Below are 18,888 nucleotides of genomic sequence, written 5' to 3'. Positions count from 1 at the left end.
TCAGTGTCATTATTTTTCTATTCTGACCAGTGGCTTCAAAAACCTGAGAAGGCCAGACTCCTCACGGTCTTAAAGAAAAAGAAAATGTTTGTAGTAAATTGCCCCCCAGTGTAAGTATCAGCCATGAAGATTTGACTTCTCATGATGTCGTATTATTACTTGAATGTGTCTGTCAGCTGTTGTGAATGTATCTCAAGTATGATTGTTGTTAGTATGATTGCTTATGCTTTTGTGTTAGTTATTCTGTAATCTGAGAATGCTCAGTATTTACCCAATAAAGCAGCGAGAATCATGGAATGAATATTTATTTTTTTCCCATGATTTATTTGTGTTCATCTTTCCCATCTGTGTAGTAGAAATGTGCTTTCTGCTTTAATGTCCTATGCTTCATTTTGTGAAACATCAGACTGAGCTCTTGTGTCAGTCCCAATACCCAGATAGTTATTCTTAGTAGATATGCTAAATTTCACAAGATTTAATGAGGTTTATATAAGTATATACTTCAGTGTTATTAAGTTGAAAGTACAAATAAAGGGTAAATTATCATATTTTAAAAAACGTATCTATAGGCAGAACTATACACATCCACATATATCTTCTACCTTGTACCCCATATACAGATATCACATTTAGCAAAGTATTAGTAATAGATGCCCCAATCACCTCTCAGGACCTTGGACTCATGATCATTATGATCAGAATAATAGCTTGAGGATCGCCACAGTCCTTTGGGTGCTGCGTTGCTGTGTCCTTGCCTTGCTTTGGGAGAGGGAACATATTAGCAGTCTTTCTCAGATGCTTTGGTGCACCTGCAATCTCCTGATGTTTAACCCTGGACTTCATTGGAGTGTTGCAGTGATTACAGGCCGTCCTGAGGGACATCGATTGTCCTGCTCCTCCTAGGCCAGCCCCACACAATGCTGACGAATGAACTCGTGGCCCTGCCAAGTCCAATTAACTGTCAGTGCCGCATCGACGAGCTCCTCCGTTTGTTGAGAGTGAAGAAAAACAAACTTTTAATCAAATTTGCCTCCGGGCCCTAGGGTATTTGGGGTTGTATTTTGCATTCCGCTGTGTTCTGCCTCGCCTGCAGCCGTGCTACCCTCTCAGAAGGTTATATTGCATGTTGTTTGTGTGAGACAGCAAATTTCCCTGGATCCTACTTTGGTGCAAGCCCTATCTTTCTACTGTCTGTGATTGATGAATTATCCAGTGGTAGCATCTTAAGATTATCCACCCGCAAACAAGGCTGACAAAAGAATAAAACTATTGTTTATATTTGGTGTGAGTTTACTGCAGATTGTCGCAAGAATTGTCTTTTTTTTGTGTGTGAGTGCCTGAGTGCATGGCAGTGTCAGGAAAGTCTATAAGCACCTTGGACTAGTTGATCAATAAAAGCTGAGGTTACGATCTTGCAGAATTGTTTGTGCATTAACATCTCCACAAATACCCTCTGCTAATTCTACATCTCCACAAATACCCTCTGCTAATTCTACCAAGGTCGAGATAAACAACTCTACTCTTCTCTGATTAGAGTAATGCAGACATTAAAAGCCAAGAAATTCAATTAAATTGGTGGCTGTTGCCACAAAGAAAAAAGGAAACAGACAAAACGCAAAGATACGCTATCACATAGCTAGGGCATACTAACTGGAACAAAGAGATGTAGCTTGGGATTTAACCACTGACAAAAGGGCATCTGGATGATAAGGATCAAAGGAAATTTTAGAGGAAATGTAATCGTTACCCCACACAAGGATGTATTCATGACGATCCAATCTGTGTTCTGCAGACGCTCATCTAAAATTAGTCGTCAGTGCCACTAAAATTGTCTTTTTGCCCTGATTGGGTGAGAACACATCACCAACCAGTACAATGTTTAGGGAAAAAAAGCGCACCTACCTATAGGAGTCCATCATGTCCTGTACTGCGCACTTCATTAAGACCTTTCAATTGAGTTTAGATGGATAAAAGACAGAAAATGCTGACTTACTGGTTCAGGCACCCGCATCCTCAAAGTGATGAGTCCCTCCTGAGAAATTAGATTAGCAAAGAAACTTGACACCATGTGATTCTCTCAGCTTTCACACTTTAAACATTCTCTTGTATTATAATTCTGGGACTCACTTCCATTTCAGGCACAGGCATACTGTAGTATGAATGACAAATTCGCCCTCTGCCACAGAACAAAAAGAGGGTTAAGGTCCATGGATCAATATCACTGTTCCTTCTGCTGACTCTTAAAGCTTTTGGGCGGATTCTTTCCCTTCATTTGTGTCATTTGTTTATTCCTTAAAACTTTTAATCAAAACCTGACCGATGAGCAAATCTGTCTAGTTTTAGATATTTTTAAACTATGTTTCTTCTCTTATAATAAATGTCATGCGGGTGGTTTTATGCCCCATGCTGACCCTGCTCTTCCCAGATGGCTTAATTCATTTCTTTGCTGTTTCTTTAATGTACTACAGTATTTCTCTCCTGCTCTCTCTCTGCCACTCACACACAGTACTCCCTAAGTTGCTGTTGTATACTTTTCTCTTCACTTTGACTTTGAGAATCGGGGAGAATAATTCATGGGCCAGCAAGTTTCAGAGACTGGGATAACAACGCTGCTTTCAGAGGCAGCAGTTCATTTGAGTTGAAATTCTGGATTTTCCTTTTTTTTCCTGAGAAATCTCCAAAGGGTCCGTATTATCCTGGAGAGAAATAGGGGAGGGAAAAAGAAAGGAAAAAACTCTTAATCTACAGTTTTTCTGTGTTAATCAAAGGCTCAAGATGTTTTCCTGTTTCTGTCCTTTCATATTTCAGGTATCCATCCATCCTGTGCCACTACTCTTTTTACCTCATTGAGCATAATGCACTGCTCTGGTTTTTCAACCTCCTGTTTTCCACAGATTCAAATATTTCCCAAGATGCAGTGCTAATATAGTTTTAAATGCATGACTGTGCCACATTTTGCCCATTTTAGATGAATAGTAATGAAAAAAAAAAACCACTTTTCTGGGCTTTTTTCTTGGCTATTTTTTTTATTCAATTAAAAAAAAAACACGAAGTTGTACATAAAAGTCTTTGCCTCATAACTTTCCTCATATAATATACGTCAGTGTGTCAGATTAACTGGTGGTCAGGCAGGTAGAAACTCCCTCCAAGATTGATGGCTACATGATGAGCATTTGCATAATGTGAGATCATTAAAAAGCAATTATCCTTGTGTTTCAATGTGCGAACGTGTTCCTGTATTGTTGGGATTCATTTGGTAGGTGGATAGGCGCACTGATTGACCGCCTTTAAGATGAATCATATTAAGTGTTTACAGTGGGGTGGGGGGTGGGGGGGGATATTCATATGCCGTGACACCCGAGACACATAAAATCACGGCTTTGAGAGAACAACTAGCAAGTTTTGTTTGCTTACAGTGTGTGGAGAGGAGTGGTTAAAATGCAGACACAACAGAAAATTTGCATTTATGCACCTCTCTGTGTTAGTCGATGAGTTCCGGTGCTGTTATAGCCGTGTGTCTCAAGCTTTAGGGAATTCAATAATCAGATTGACAGATGGACATTCGCACTTTGACTTTTTGTTTTTTAAACATTTTTTTATGCCTGGTGTTTTCTTGACAGTATTAGCTTGGAAACATGTAAATCTAGATGCTAGTGCTGTCAAGGCTTAACACCTGTTTTCTCAGCTCAAGATGAAACCCGTTGCATTTGTATTTTATTTCCAGTTTAGCTTTAATCTGCTCAAACTGCATGGCTCCAGTTTCTTAAGTTTTCTGCACAATATTAATTTCTTGGTTCCTTTCCACACAGCACCACAAAGTCATATACGTGTCTAAATAAAAAGTATTAGCAGGACTTCCAAGTATTTAATGTTTCTTGTTTTTACTTCACAACAATGTGAACGCGACAATAAAGCTGCAGAAAAATTATTTTGTCAGTAGGCTGGCTGTCTTCACATTTTTCCAATTTAACACAATGCTTTTTTTTCTCTACATTTTAATTTAAGGTTCAGTGGAGTTAGTTGAAAAAAACAGCGTCTGTTCCTTCTTTTACTTTAGTGACACTGGATGCTATTTGGCTAGAGGGCACTCACAAGATGGTCCTTAGTGAATATGAATGAATGGGGCTGGAATATAAAATAAATATACTCCCATGTCTAGACCAAACTGTTACATTTTGATTTCAGTTTTCACAAATGCAGTTTTAATTTTATATCAGGATTAAAATTAAACTTTACTAATATTTTTTGTTTTGCTTATACGGAAGCTAAATTCTCCCCACAAAATGCTTTAATATTCTGCTAATGCTGATTGGTCAGCTGAGATTTCCCCAATCACTTTGTCAGGACACTCTCCAATAATGAGACCTGTTTTCAAACAACTTCAGCAAATCAAGTACACTCCTGAGTACACACTTATAAAAAGCAAACTTAAATGTACATATTAAAAGCTATGCCATCTGCAGGTGCTTTATTATTGGTTGCCCTCAGGTGTCTGCTGCTAGGAAACACTCAGCTGCAGCTCAGTTGATCTATAAAAATTGAAAGTGACTCATATTACCCATAAATATTATCTTAAGCCCTTTTATTAAAAACATGCAAGATGAACTAAATATCCAGTATTAGGAGATTCAGCTCCACAAGGTCTATCCTGTAAGCACCCTGTATGAGTCGGGATCTACTGAGCATTTTTTAACCCGTGTGTAGTGAGAGGGAAGTCTGAGGTTTCCCTTATGCTGTCAACTTGCTGTCAATCAAATCAGATCTAAAGATGTGCTCACTGTCCAGATGAGGAAGATTAAATTCAATTTCTATTGCAGTTTTTGGTTATTAATGTTTAAGATTGCAGGTTTTAGGTTAAGTCTTAAAGCCAATTTTTCAGTGGCTTTAAATAACTAATGTTACTAATGTTACTCTCGTATTCTTTGGCGTGGTAAAAACACAACAGATTGCTGTCATTTTTCAAAAAAAAAAGCAAAAGTAATATATTCTTTCTTTCATCTTTTATCACCTTTACCTTTTATCCACCAAGTATGCTTAAGTAGTGCATTAGTTTATGATGAACCCGTTTGTTGAGAATTAAATTATGATACCATCTCAGATTGATACTGGACATATTCATTGATTGCTGCTGATCTGTTTTCAAGGGATTTTTAAAAATAACTGGCAACAATCTTGATATTAGAATAACTACATAATTGTTGCCTAAAGTAACAGTGTCATGATTGTAGTGAGTTATAAGGAAGAAGTTATGCAAAACAAGCAGTTTGATGGTTACGTTCCTGAGAAGCTGTGATGGATATGTTTCATGTTTTTTCTGGCCTGAGCAGTGGCAGATTAGTAATGGACAGAAATGAGCAGATTAATCAATAATAAAAACAATCATTAGTATAACGTTGAAAGGTAAAACCAAACTGTGTTTTTTTTTCTTAAGCTTTATTTTCTCTTAAATTGCTTTTTTTGTTATTACTAATGTCTCTGTGCTAGTTTACAAAAGTAATACCGGCAATTTCTACTTAAGGGTAACTTTAAAGAAAATCTTTAAAATCTAAAATGATAATGAAATAAAAGCACATATTTACTTCAAAAATATTGTTATATACCAGTCCCACTGGCATATAATGATACATAAATATGCAGATACACTGTGCAATTAAAGCTTTTCTGGTGTGTGATATTGAATATACAGTGTGGTGGGGCTCCAAGGGGATTGCCATTACAGCTGCAGCCTGCAGGATGCTGTGTTGTTTATATATTATGATATGCTGTGCTTGTGCTAATTTTTTGTTTGACAATGCAAAAAACAGAACCTGCTTTTATAACCTGCTATTTTCAGTAGAGCAGTCTGGCGTAGACATAGATAATTCATGTCATGTAGATTTTAAAACAACCTGGTAAAAAAAAAAAAAAAAAATCTCTTTCAAGCGTGCACCTCTGATTGCTAAATCCACCTGTGATTGGCCGTGCCTCCTCTGAGCTTCTATATGCACTCTAATAACGAAGCAGACTGTATACACTGATATCTACAGAAAGTGATAATCTGTTAATCCACATAAAACCACAGAACTCATACCGTAAACACAGGACTTGAACTAATTAGTGCCATGTACATAAATTCAACAGCTGCAGCTTTTCTTCTTTAGGACTCCATTTATTAAGACTACTTATGCAAATAAAGCCAGTCACAAATCTCTAATTGTGATACCAGGGACACAAGAACCCCTCACACTGAAGCCATGTGTTTTAAAATGAGTGCAGAGCTGCAGTGAAAGTGCACAATATGGTTGAAAGGATAACAAAACATAATATGATTTTACCAATATAACCAATTACACCAGAGGCAACAACAAGAAGGAGTGCCATGTAGTCAAACGTTGTCTCATCTTGAGATTTTTTCTTTAAAATAGTTTCATGCTGACTGCTGAAGTAGCCGGAGGCAATATGTTTTGTTGCTTGAGCCTGCCATAGCAGAGAACTGAATGGAAGGTTGTGATATTTCACATTTGGTCAGATATTGAATTGTTAACACTACTATTTGGCGCCCACGTATTAAATGTCTTCAAGGTCTCCGGTACACATGAGTCTCGACAGACGTGGATGTAAACTGCAGCATGGCTGGTCGATAGAGCCACACCGCAGCAACGTGGTAATCCAAGTTTTTCCACCAAGCAGGTTTTTTGACTCTTGAAGGTCAGCGGTTTGGAAGATCCTTTTAAGGTGTTCTCTTTAGTTGATTACTAATGTGTCTTTTGTGCAAACAAAGTTACCAATTTGCAGTTGTGGTGAGTTAGTAACTCAGATATTCTATTACAAGCAAAGACTGAGTTATATTTTTATTGAACTTAAATTACACAGATTTTAGGGTAAATGCAGAATCCTGCCACTGTATGATACTACTGGATTGTAATTATAGGCGCATTAAGTAAATGCTTTCATCTTACTGTAGTTTTATGCGTACAGTCTTAATCTGGAAAATAACTGTAAATCTCGTTTAAAAAGTAGTAACTTCACGTGGGAAATATATAGAGCTACAATTGTAGGGGTGGCTGTATTGGCATTATATGAATATACATCAGTCTCCACTCTCTTGATTGCGCACCCCTTCACATCGACTGTCGTTGCCCTATGGCAGATTCTACTTCATCCTAATTAGAATTAATAATTGAAAATAGGAAATCAATATGTGCAAATTAAGTCTGGTAACAGTTGGTATTGTCAGGTTGACATTGTTTTTTGGAGGGACCACGTCATTCCAGGTGACTGATTTACTGCTGTGTGTTATGTCTTTGAAGTGCTACAGTCGTGGCTTTATTTATACCCGGGTCACTGTGTATTGTTGTGCACTGTAGATAAATGCCCGCCTTTGCTCTGATTGCTTTTTTTTTTTTTTGTTGTCCTGTGGCAAGAGAGCAAAGGGTTTGTTTTCTGCAGGACAGGGTGAAGGGTAAATTATTAATTGGAAGGAGCAGTGGGCTGTGTAACAATTTGCTGATCCAGAGGCTTTCATGAGCCGTGTCAGGTTGTGTTGAACAAGTGACTGGTTTACTGCAATGAGGCAGAGCATCTCTCGCAGGGCGCTTGCATTACTGCTCAACATGGGCAGCTTTATTAGAAACTGAGGGGCACTCTTTTTAGTAGCGTTACTTTTAAGTGCTCGTTTGGAATACCACGTGAGATGACCTGGCCTTGTCGGTCTCAGTCAGCCACTGGTCCTGTTAACCCAGTTACAGCTGTGCTGCAGGGGAGCTGGCTGCAGTACTTCTATTGATCCATGTTAGCATCCTATAGAGTAGAACTCAGACAAATGATCAGATCCTCCTCAGGATAAAGAACCAGGCCAGACTTTTTAATCGGTAATGCATAGACCTAAAAGAATTAAGCTATTCACTCATTAGTTTTGTGGCTCCAAGTAGGCAACAGTCAGGTCTTGTTAGTTCTTCTCCAGCTGCAAGGTGGTATCAGGAGGAAGTGTATGGTGCATTATAGTGAAATGTTTGAGCAGCAAACTCTGCTCATAGACCTTGTGTTGTTAGCTTGATTGTGTGCTGCTTTTCCCCCCAGGGAAATGCGAGCACACAGGGTCTCAGCTAAGATGAATTAGGGCAGGACAAAAGACACGCCCAACAGCAGAAGCCGCAGCGTGCTGTTATTCCAGTTCAGCAAAACGGCGCCCATAACTATTGGCAGTTTCCTCTGTATATTTAGAAGTTCATTTGTCAAGCTCTCATGGATGTATCTAAACTTTTTACTTGTCGTGCCTGGGTTTTCTGGGGACTAATAAATAACAGCATAATGGGTGTCAGCAGAACACGGAGGTGCCAGTAGGACCTGTCTTGTAGCGTATTGGCTGCTTTTACAGCCCCAGGTTTAACAAAGCTCAGAGACATTTATCACTCAGTGCAAATTTACCACTTTACACAACAATCATCACTTTCCCTGTAGACCCTGTCCCAGCCCTGTCTGCTTCTCACTCAGTTAGTCTGCATCAATGAGTCAGGGAGCTGTGATGAATAGTTGAGTGTGGCTTTTTTTTGAATAACTCCTTTTGCAAATAGCTCATATTGATTGAAGAGCAGAGTATTACATATTCTCGTGTCAGCTAAATTGTAGGAACAATTGTTTCATTGTTCTTTTTTTTTTTTTAAATATAATTTTAACATTTAAAATGTCTAAAGAAAGTCTGTCTCTTTATGCCATTTGTAAGTGGTGGCTTGTCTGCATTAATTCTGACCATAAAGTATAATTTGAAAATTCAGATCTGTCAAGGAAAGAAGGGGGAAAAAAAGAACAAAGCTAGTGGAACAAAGTGCGATCCAGACAATATGAAACTCAGAGGTGCATTCTGCTCATGAGGCAATGCAGGCGACTCATCAAGACAATGAGTCACGCTGCTTTGCTTTGCTACAAGCTCTGCTCAAAAGTAAGCGTCGAGTAAAAGGCTCTCAGGCGCCAGAGCATTTTCCCTTCTAATGTCTTTAGTTAAGTTATTCCTCAAGTGTCAACAGTGTGTGTTAATAATAGTTATGTGACAGTGAGTGACTCAGGCAGTGGGGAGTGAAGTCAGGCTGCCTGCCAAATATTCCAGTAGCAATAATGTGGCTTTTACAGTTAGAGTGGGCAAAGGAGAAAGCAACCGTCTGCACCATCCACCACCACTAGCCAGCATTTATACTATAATTGTAATTGAAGTTTGCTTTTCCCCTCCGTCGAGCTGAATAAATGATGTCTAAAACTTGGGCGCCATTTGAATGGTGAAAGATATTCTGTGTTTAAAGAGCTTGACTGAGGCCTTCATTTTGAATTTAGCTTGGAGAAGCTTATGGCAGCTTTCAGCGGCGCAGACTTCTCCTCATCGAGAACAGTGACAAACATTTTGCTGTAAGTTGCCAAGTTCAGGAGAGCTCCTGAATGAAGTCGGCTGCTGAAAGCTGTTTGGTTTTAATCCTGTTTCAGCCAGCCTCTGATTATGCAGGCTCTTGAGCATACTTCAAAGCTCAGCACCACCATGATGGCTCTCTCAGCCTATTCTTTGGACATCACCTTCAGAAGTTTACTACCTGCCGGTAGCCCTTCGTGATCTGTTTTGTTCCAGCAGAGGGGATTTTACTCAGCATCCTGGGATTGGACCTTTCCCTGTGTGTGAGGTTATCCACATTCTAACTGTTATACATTATGAGCTCTGAGAGCTCAGGCTGGATGGTGTATGTGTCCTCTGGTTAGACACAGTGACCCGGGCCAGACCAGTTAATGGTTTGGACTGCATCTTCTCTGGTTTCAGTCTGTGGGATTTGTTGCCTACAGACCGAAACCCACAGGGGTCCTCATCACCACACACAATTTAGCTGTTCTCTCTGGAAACTGAAGCCTTCATGCTACATGCTACTTTCTTCTGCTATTTCTCTCTGTTTTTGCCCGCAGCTCGTCATGAACTCTGACTCCTTAATCACAGTTAAATGCTGTCAGAGCTGGGGAGTGAGAGACTACTGGGTAAAGTTTCCGAACCTCCGTGTAGGAGAGAGACAGCAAGATAATGGGCTTTGCTCTCAATGTGCTGAGGCCTCTAACTGGAAGCTAAAGAAGGTTTAAAACTTCAAATAGTAACATTTGTTGAGCTCCTAAGCACCAGAAAAGTCTGCAAATTAAGCACGGGATAGATTTTGGTTTATTCTGTTTCTCCCTGCCTCTCTGGTATTTATGCATTTATTTTTTTTAACTGATATTATATTTTTAGTTGTGCATGTAAGAATGTAAAATGCCATCTCTGCTAATGTGGCCAAGGTTTGAGCTGAAGCCAGAGGTGATGATGCCTCTAAGTTGTAGAGACACTGCCCATTTTTCTGCTGTGTCGAGGGAGCACTGTTGAGCAGAGGAAGCTCTGATGAGTGCTTATAGACTGCTAAACCAAGTTGCAGTTAAACTGCTCATCCATTACCACCACCGCCCGCACACCCCTCAAGTTTAATGTGCCAGGGTCGTTTGCGTGGCAGCAGCTCAACCTTCAGGGAGCTCATTCATGCCAGACTGGAGGCCAGGAGCAGATTAGATCAAATCAGTGAGAGCCCTGTAATGTAGTCTCTAGTCTGTCCAAACGCAAAAGCAATACTGCACTAGCCCAGTGGTTCGGGACCCCCTTCAGGGCAGACCTGTCCGTATCAGTGAAGGGCTGATCATCTTCCTGCTGTGTACCTGGAAAAACAGGCTTCAGTGCCGACCATGAAACAGAGTTCATTAAGCTCCAATTCTGGTTGATCACAGCTCTGGCAAAGTGAGCATAGAAGGAGGGGGGGCTCGGCGTCTTTACATTTTCAGCTCAGGCTGTGTTGGTGTGCGAATCAATAGGGGAATATTCACCATCCTGGCTGCTGTGCTGTCCTGGATCTCAAGCTGGGCTTATCTGTGAGGCAATACAGCTGCTGATGGAGAGATATAATGCCATATCAGTCACTTAAATCATTACTAGAATCTCAAATGAACAATTACCTGGCTGGGACTGAAGGCAGCTTACTATCCCACCTCAGTGCTGATCATTCTTCATTCACATTGTGGTTGTTGATCACTAGTTGTTTCCTTGATTACAGGTCCAATTGAGTTTTGTGGGTTTGTTTTTTTTTTTGTTTTTTTTTTTAACAGACCAATTCCCAGGAATGTGCGAATTACTTGTTTTACATCATATCCTCAGGTACTTCTTAGTAATGCCACTGAATTTAACACTGAGCAGCCATTGTCTCATACAGGTGTGGATCCAAATTAAACTTTTCTGTTATATTGCTCCAACTTCAGCACAATTAGTCAGCTTGTGCATTTAGCAAAATGTGAAAAATGAGTGCTCGCGAACGTTTACAACAGTTTGATAATTCGACTGTCTCAAGTACCTTATTTCTTTTTTCATTTTGACAGCTGGCTGCTGAAGTTCCACCTGAAAAGAGGCGTTAAAATCATTAAAGTATCAAACTGTTATATATGAAAAATGATTTGTTCCTCGTGTTAGTCTCTGAGTCCTCCTTCGCTCTTTCGTATAGTCACTGAAAGGTGTGAACAGCTTGCACATGTGCTTCTCTTTTTTTTTCTTTTTTTTGCAGATTAATTTCAGGGTGTTATTAAGATTTTTCTCTGTGATGGTTGTGATATGTCAACATCGCATATATTCAGTCTCACACTATACATTTTACCGCCATTTCATCGTAACAGAACTGTATTTGCACCTCTTTAATCGTTTTATTTGCTTGTTGGTAACGCAGAGCTGTCATCTGTCCACTACAAGGAATTTGAACCAAAACATTTAAAACCTGCAAATTTACATTTTTATATCAACACTGAGTCTAATGACTGCTTTTAGATGTGGTGAAATGATCTGCTTTTAGATGTGGTGGTGCTGGAAGGATCAGCACCACCAAATTCATGCCTTTGTAACTGCATGCAGAAATTTGCAGTGATTTCATCTTGAGTCACAGGTTGTCATGAGATCAGGTGAGACAGGTCCTGACCACATAAGGTTGCCAGGTTCCCATGCTAAACGAGATCTTAAGTATTGTATTACAGGACAGATTAAACTGCTGAGACCATAAACTCAATAGGAAAATGTTGGTGTTGAAGCCAGTCCCAGCTGTTATAGCGGGAGATGCAGGATACACCTTGCACAGTTCATCAGTCTGTTGCAGGGCTAACACATTCACACATTCATACTCACACCTACCAATTAAACTGACATGCATGCTTTCAGACTGTGGGAGAAAACCAGAGTAATCAGAGAGAACCCACTCAAAGACCCCAGCTACATTTGTTGGATTCAAACCCAGGACCTCCTTGTTGTGAGGCAACACTGCTAACCACATCTGAAAATGCTTAGAGGGATAATAAGTGGAGCCAGTAGTGAGGTCATAGGCAATTTTCTCAACCACTGGGATCACCCCCTGCTGGCCATTTTAAAGAATACAGGTTTAATACACTTGTGTGAAGGGTCCATGTTTCGAACCGGTAGGTTAAGGTGCCCTGACGCACACAAAGAAGAAGATATTGTGCTGACTGTTTGTTTTATGATGTCGCCCTTCCCCTTGCATGCAGCTTTAAAAGTAGCAAGTGCAACATATAAATTATGCCCACATCCTTGGCAGCATTACTGTATGATGAAGATGATGTTAGAAAACCTTTAAATTTTTCATCCGCAGAGCTGTAAAGTTGGATTTCGGTATTTTCTAGAATGATAGAAAATGTTAAAAAGCTGAAGTTTCAGCCGTATTCAGTATTAAACATAAAGTTATGAAATGTTCACAATTAAGACATCTTTATGTGAAAGGTTTTCTGAATGCTAGGGTTGCAACATAGGAAATATCAAATAGAAAAAAATCATATTAAAATGAGAGGTATCCTGGGTAAAGACCTTAATATATTTACTTACTTTTAGAGAGATGGTTGGTCAGGATGTCTTTTGGGGAAGTAGTTAACAATAATGTTTACAAGGCTTCTGCACAGGGTGTTTGTCAGCCAGAAGCTTTCTTTCATTTGTTTTCTTTTGTATTGACTCATACAGACACGAGATATGAATGTTGTTGTGCATTGTTGCTACCTTATAATAGGACAAGCACAAGCATATATGGGTAGTTTTTGAGAGTATGAAACAGAAGATCAGTGAACTGTCTCATTTCGATTTCTAATCAGGTATTTTCATTGGGGAGTCCACACGTTCTTCCTGTCTCTCTGTGCCCATTTTTCTTAGCAATTGCTTGACAGCGTTAGCTCTGTGGAGGGCCTTTTGTCTGTTTTTTGCTCAAGGCATCCTCATAAAAGTACCTGCTCTCATATGATCCTGAGCAGGAGTGAAAAAAAAATCCTTGGAAAGACCAAAACCAGCAATTTATTGTCATACCTCTCAACTCTGTGGTATTGAGCCACAAGCTAATTTATTCCCACTGAAGATCTAAACAATGCCATGATTTTATAATTTAGTTTTTTTTTAAAGCAAACATCTTAGCAAGCAGGAAGATTCTGTGTTGTTGTTGCTGGCTATAACAGTAAGATGGTAAACATATTGGATCAGTCCATAAACCGCAGTGCCAGTGTACTGGTTTTGGTAATGAAGGAACACCACGGGTACCAGTGTGCTTTATTGATGTGTTTTTAATCGAGGTCTGTGGCCCAGAGGAAGACTATCAGCCTTTTGGTACACAGATAGTATTTTAATAATATGTTCAATTAATTGAGTGAAAAGATTAAATCCAGCAATTTGTTTGCTGTTACATGTTCAAAAAATAAAAAATACACAGATTAAAGCTTTAGAGTTTGAATTTGTTGAACTGATGAAAATTAATATTGGAGGCATAGAGAAAGATTTGCAAGCAGTCTGAGACAGCGCTTCCAAATCATACCATTATAATAAAGAGTAATTCATTGGGAGGAAGATTTCCCCTGATCATTTATTATTAATGATGAACTTTTATGGTTATTCCAAACAATCATTAATGAGTCACTATATTATTTATTGTGCTTTTATGTGACCATTATGATTTTCAGTGTTCACGAGTGTATTCTGATGCATAGTCTCCTCTTTTTTCTGGTGTGCTTGATGCCCCTTGTCTCTGTGCCTGCAGGCTGCGAGAGTGACTTCTGGGGACCTCACTGCAGCAATCGGTGCCAGTGCCAAAATGGGGCTAAGTGTAACCCCATCACAGGTGCCTGTGTCTGCACTGATGGGTACCAGGGATGGCGTTGTGAGGAGCCCTGTGAGCATGGTTATTATGGCAAGGCGTGCCAGTTACCATGCCAGTGTCTCAATGGTGCCACCTGCAACCACGAGACAGGAGAGTGCATCTGTGCACCGGGCTACACAGGGGCTTTGTGAGTACCACTATCATATTTACTCTTTTGGCACATTTTATGAAGCAATGTGAGTGTGCTATCCTCTTTCTTGCTGATGCAAAGAACTGCAGGCAAACACAGGTTACTTATCTGAGACTTTTGACTTGTGTGCTGACAGCTGTGGGGAGCGCTGCCCCTCTGGTAGTCATGGGCCTCAGTGTGAACAGCGCTGCCCCTGTCAGAACGGAGGAACGTGCCACCACATCACAGGAGATTGTTCCTGCCCTGCTGGGTGGACGGTAGGTCACAGAAGCAAAAGCAAAGGCCCGAGGGGAGAAAATACTTGAACGCTGTTGTAAGTTTAGGGGGGGAAAAAAGTACAGTAAATGAGAATGCTGTGTCTCTGCTTCCTGGAAGGAGAAGAAAAATAGAATTTGTAGTGTGGAGGCTGACTACTGTGAACTTTCCATGTGAAAATTAACTCTGCATTGACCTTTCTGAAGATAATATGTGAAAATATCTTCCACAGTAAAGTGTACACTTTTGAACTTACTCCTTGAATGTAATGCTTTCAGTTGCCTTCTAAAAAAAAAAGAAGAAAAAGTAAACACATCTGCAGACACATAGGAGGACATTAACGATAGGTCTGAACCGTCCAAACATCAATCAAGTGTGTTGGCTTGTTTTCACAGGGTTCAGTCTGTGCCCAGCCCTGCCCTCTTGGCAAGTACGGCATCAACTGCAGCAAAGACTGTTCCTGTCGTAACGGTGGAATGTGCGACCACATCACGGGGCAGTGCCAGTGTGCAGCCGGCTTCAGTGGACGCAGGTATGCAGGTGACACCTCTGGCTGACAAACGGACCGCTCAAAAAGGCTTTTTCTGAAGTTCTATCAGCAAACTTTTGTGCTCCTACTTAAAATAGGTCATACAAAGGCATGATTTATTGATATTAGTATTTAATGCAAAAGAATGGTTTCATGCAGTTCCGCATTTAACAGTCACTCATTGACCCATTCTCTTTGTTGACTTCTAAATGAGGCACAAACCTGGCTGTTCTTTAAAAAGATAAAGGAAATCCTAGCATATTCTCATACTCGAGAGAAATAAGCATTTATAAATGCCCATTAGTCCATTTGAAGGTAGATTGGAAGCTTTTAATAGGGGCGTTGTATGTTTAATTAATCTTGTACTTCATGCTGGCCAGCAAGGTTTCATGTCTTCAGCCTTCATCCTCATCCACTCCCAGCCTATCCATTGATCTCACCATGAGCTACATGCTGTTTGGAGTCTGCTCATTAATTATAAGTAATGGGCTTATATTAAGGTCTCATTGAAATCCACAGATCTTTTTAGTTCCTCGTGCCTGCCAGAGCAGCCCAGAGCAGCCTGGGTTTATTAGTTCAGCTAAAGCAATTGTCTCTTGGATGGAAACACTTCCTTTACAAGACCTTTCCTTTACTTTATTATTTTGCAAAATTGCCCTCATTCATTTTGTCAGTGGCAGGTGAATTAAACTGCCAGGAATAATCTAAGATTGTGTTACCCCCCACCCTCGTGTGTCTAGTATAATAATACCATTGTCCTCTGATAAAACTAAAGCTAGGGTAATTTAAACATGAAACATAACTCGGCCATTTTATGTTGTAATTGAGCTATTTGTAAAAGCTTTGTTACACTCTTGAGACTGAAACTCCACCAGGACTGTATACTTAAGTCAGTATATTGAGGTGAAGGAAGAAATCCATTTTCTGATCTACACTAATTTATGTGCAGAAAACTGAAGCAGTTTCTGTTTAGCTGATGACGATTACTGAGTCTTGTCCAACCCCTGCAGAGACGCCGAAGTACTGACAGCAGAGGCCTGCTGTCCTCGTTAAAATTTGACCATGGATTTATGAAAGTATTTTTAAAGTAAACATTCATTATTAAAACCTTGAAATGGAAGAGGAGTGTTAATAATATATCCATATTATTTAATGTATTGAAGCTGGTGCTGGAGTTTTATTTCAATTTCCAATTCTTAAAGAATCTTTGCATTGCGTAAAACATCATAAAACATTATTGTTTTTAGGATTATATTTACATGCACTTCCAAAAACACCCTGTTGCATTCAGATCTGCCCTATTCCTCCTGGCAGAGATTCAACAAGGTGCTGGAAACATTCCTCTGAGATTTTGGTTCATATTGACATGATAGCATCACACAGTTGCTGCAGATTTCTCAGCTGTGTGTATTGATGTGAATCTCCTGTTACACCGCATCCCAGGGGTACTCTGTTGTGAATTGAGAATGTGTGACTGTTGAGGCCGTTGGAGTACAGCGAGCTCACTGTCATCTTCAACAAACCAGTTTGAGATGATTTGAGCTTTGTGACATTGCATGCTGTCTTGCTGGAAACAGTCATTAGATGATGGGTACACTGCTGTAATAAAGGTACGGACATGGTCAGCAACAAAACTCAGGTAGGCTGTTTAAACAATGCTCAGTTGGTACTAATCGGTCCAAAGTGTGCCAAGAAAATATCCCCCACACCATTACACAACCACCAGTTGGAACTATTGATCCAAGGCAGGGTTTTTTTTTTTGTTCCCATTCTCTATAAACCCTTTAGATGGTTGTGTGAGAAAAGAGATCAGTAGATCAGCAGTTTCTCAAGTACTCAGACAAGCCCATCTGACACCAGCAACCACGCCGCATTCAGAGTCACTAAAATCACTTTTCTTCTCTGTTCTTATGCTCGATTTGAAGCAGGTCGTTTTGACAATGTCTAAATGAAGCTAACCGCTCAGAGTTTCTGCCATGTGACTCACTGATTAGATATTTGCATTAAGAGGCAGTTAAAAGGTATACCTAACACAATGGCTGTTGAGTGTAATTAATGAGTATAACAAATAACCTTGAAACCAACTGGACTTCTTTAAGTTTTTTGAAGATGTTTCTTCTTTCATCCGAGAAGGTTCCTCAGTTCTTAAACCAAATGTCTGAGAGTCCCAGGTATTTAAACCCTAGTGGGAGTTATCCCTTAAGAGGGTCGTTGACCCGCTATTGATCATGTGCCTCATCACACGAGCCAAGGCGTGAAAAAGGTGAGTGTCATTATCAGCAAAGGTTTTGGGTGAAACTGTCGTGAGACCTTGCCTCACACTGTCATGTGAACTATTAAGATCACCTGACGCAAGATGTGAGTGGGGGCTGAGGCGCCTGGAAAGGGATCTCAAATGTATTTAACAGCTAACCTTCTGAAGACACACAAAAATGTAGTCTGCTATAAAATCAGATGGTGACTGGCACCAACGTAAAACACAATTGAAATAATATAAATAAAACTTTACAAGCAATCTATTATATATTTATCTTATGCTTTTAAAATCTGAATAGAGTGGTTAAAGTAAAATATTTGCCCGCATTTATTTTCCTTTGAGTTTAGAAGGTTCACGGTCTATGAAATATGTATCCAAAATGAAATGTTTCAGTTTTACTAAAATGGCTGTAATAGCAATATTGCTCATAATGAATATAAAATTGACTCCATTTCCTTCATGTAGTCGTGACCATGCGCAATTTGTAAAGACTTTTTAATGCTGTAGTGATTAAGCATTGACATTGTTGAAAAATGCTGTCATTTATTTTATTAACTGAACTGCACTCACAGAGCTGAAAGGTGGGATTTGTCTGTGTTTGAAACCCAAAAACACAGAAAAATGAGCACATTTTAAAAGATGGAACCAAGGAGACTTTGAGATTTTTCAGAATATTCTTTATTCATTTCAGTTTATTCAATTGTTGAAATTAACATTGTATATATCTGTATATATATATCATACATGCACAAAAAGAATCTTTAACATTTCCAACATCAGATTTTCATGTTACAAGTCTTGACTCATTTTTTTCCCCATGTACCTGACATTTTTTAGAGCAGCAATTTAAAAGACCCCGTCATTGCTCTGTAATTTTCCTCCAGATGTCAGGATGACTGCCCTGTGGGCACCTATGGACCGCAGTGTAACCAGAAGTGCGAGTGTCAGAATGGAGCCAAGTGTCACCATATCAATGGAGCCTGTCTATGTGAAACAGGGTTTAAAGGGCCTAATTGCCAGGAGAGATTCTGTCCCCCAGGTCTATACGGCCTCATTTGTGACAAGTACTGCCCCTGTAACACCACCAACACCGTGAGGTAAGTGAGACATCAGTGCAAGGCCACACACAGCTTTGCTCTGACCAAGCCCTGAAGCGAAGACTCTCCATATGAATAAAGATTTCTGCAACTCAATTTTGTCTCATCTTAGCTCTATGCCAGCACTCATTCTGAAGTCTGGACACCTCTTGGCCATGTCATCCAGTTAGCTTTTAATCGCGACCTTTGCTTCATTCATAATTTCTCAGCAGCATTCATAGTTAATGCAATGTTAATGCTCTGATTCCGGCAAGAGTTGGGCATCGGCCATAGAAGTCATTACAGAACGAAGGAGAAAAGGGACACCTCATCTATCAGAAACGAGCACGTAGACGCGTAGATGGATGAATGGCTTTTGGCGCGGACTTCACGCTTTGATCCTGCTCAAGAATGAAGTGTTGATACTTTTAGAGCTCAAA

The 18,888-nt window shown here is 39.9% G+C and overlaps 1 protein-coding gene across 1 annotated transcript in view; it reads left to right on the top strand.

Moving 5' to 3' along the window:
* Nucleotides 1-18,888, top strand: part of megf11 (multiple EGF-like-domains 11) — a 73,216-nt gene that overhangs the window by 32,539 nt on the left and 21,789 nt on the right. The window contains exons 7-10 of the mRNA XM_039615488.1: nt 14,082-14,328; nt 14,468-14,588; nt 14,982-15,118; nt 18,257-18,469. Of these exons, the coding sequence (XP_039471422.1) occupies nt 14,082-14,328; nt 14,468-14,588; nt 14,982-15,118; nt 18,257-18,469 (718 nt within the window). The remainder of the gene's footprint in view (nt 1-14,081; nt 14,329-14,467; nt 14,589-14,981; nt 15,119-18,256; nt 18,470-18,888) is intronic.

The sequence above is a fragment of the Oreochromis aureus genome, linkage group 7, assembly GCF_013358895.1.
Source record: "Oreochromis aureus strain Israel breed Guangdong linkage group 7, ZZ_aureus, whole genome shotgun sequence".
NCBI lineage: Eukaryota > Metazoa > Chordata > Actinopteri > Cichliformes > Cichlidae > Oreochromis > Oreochromis aureus.
The sequence above is the reverse complement of the archived record's forward strand: the minus strand, read 5'-3'. Positions and strand labels throughout refer to the sequence as shown.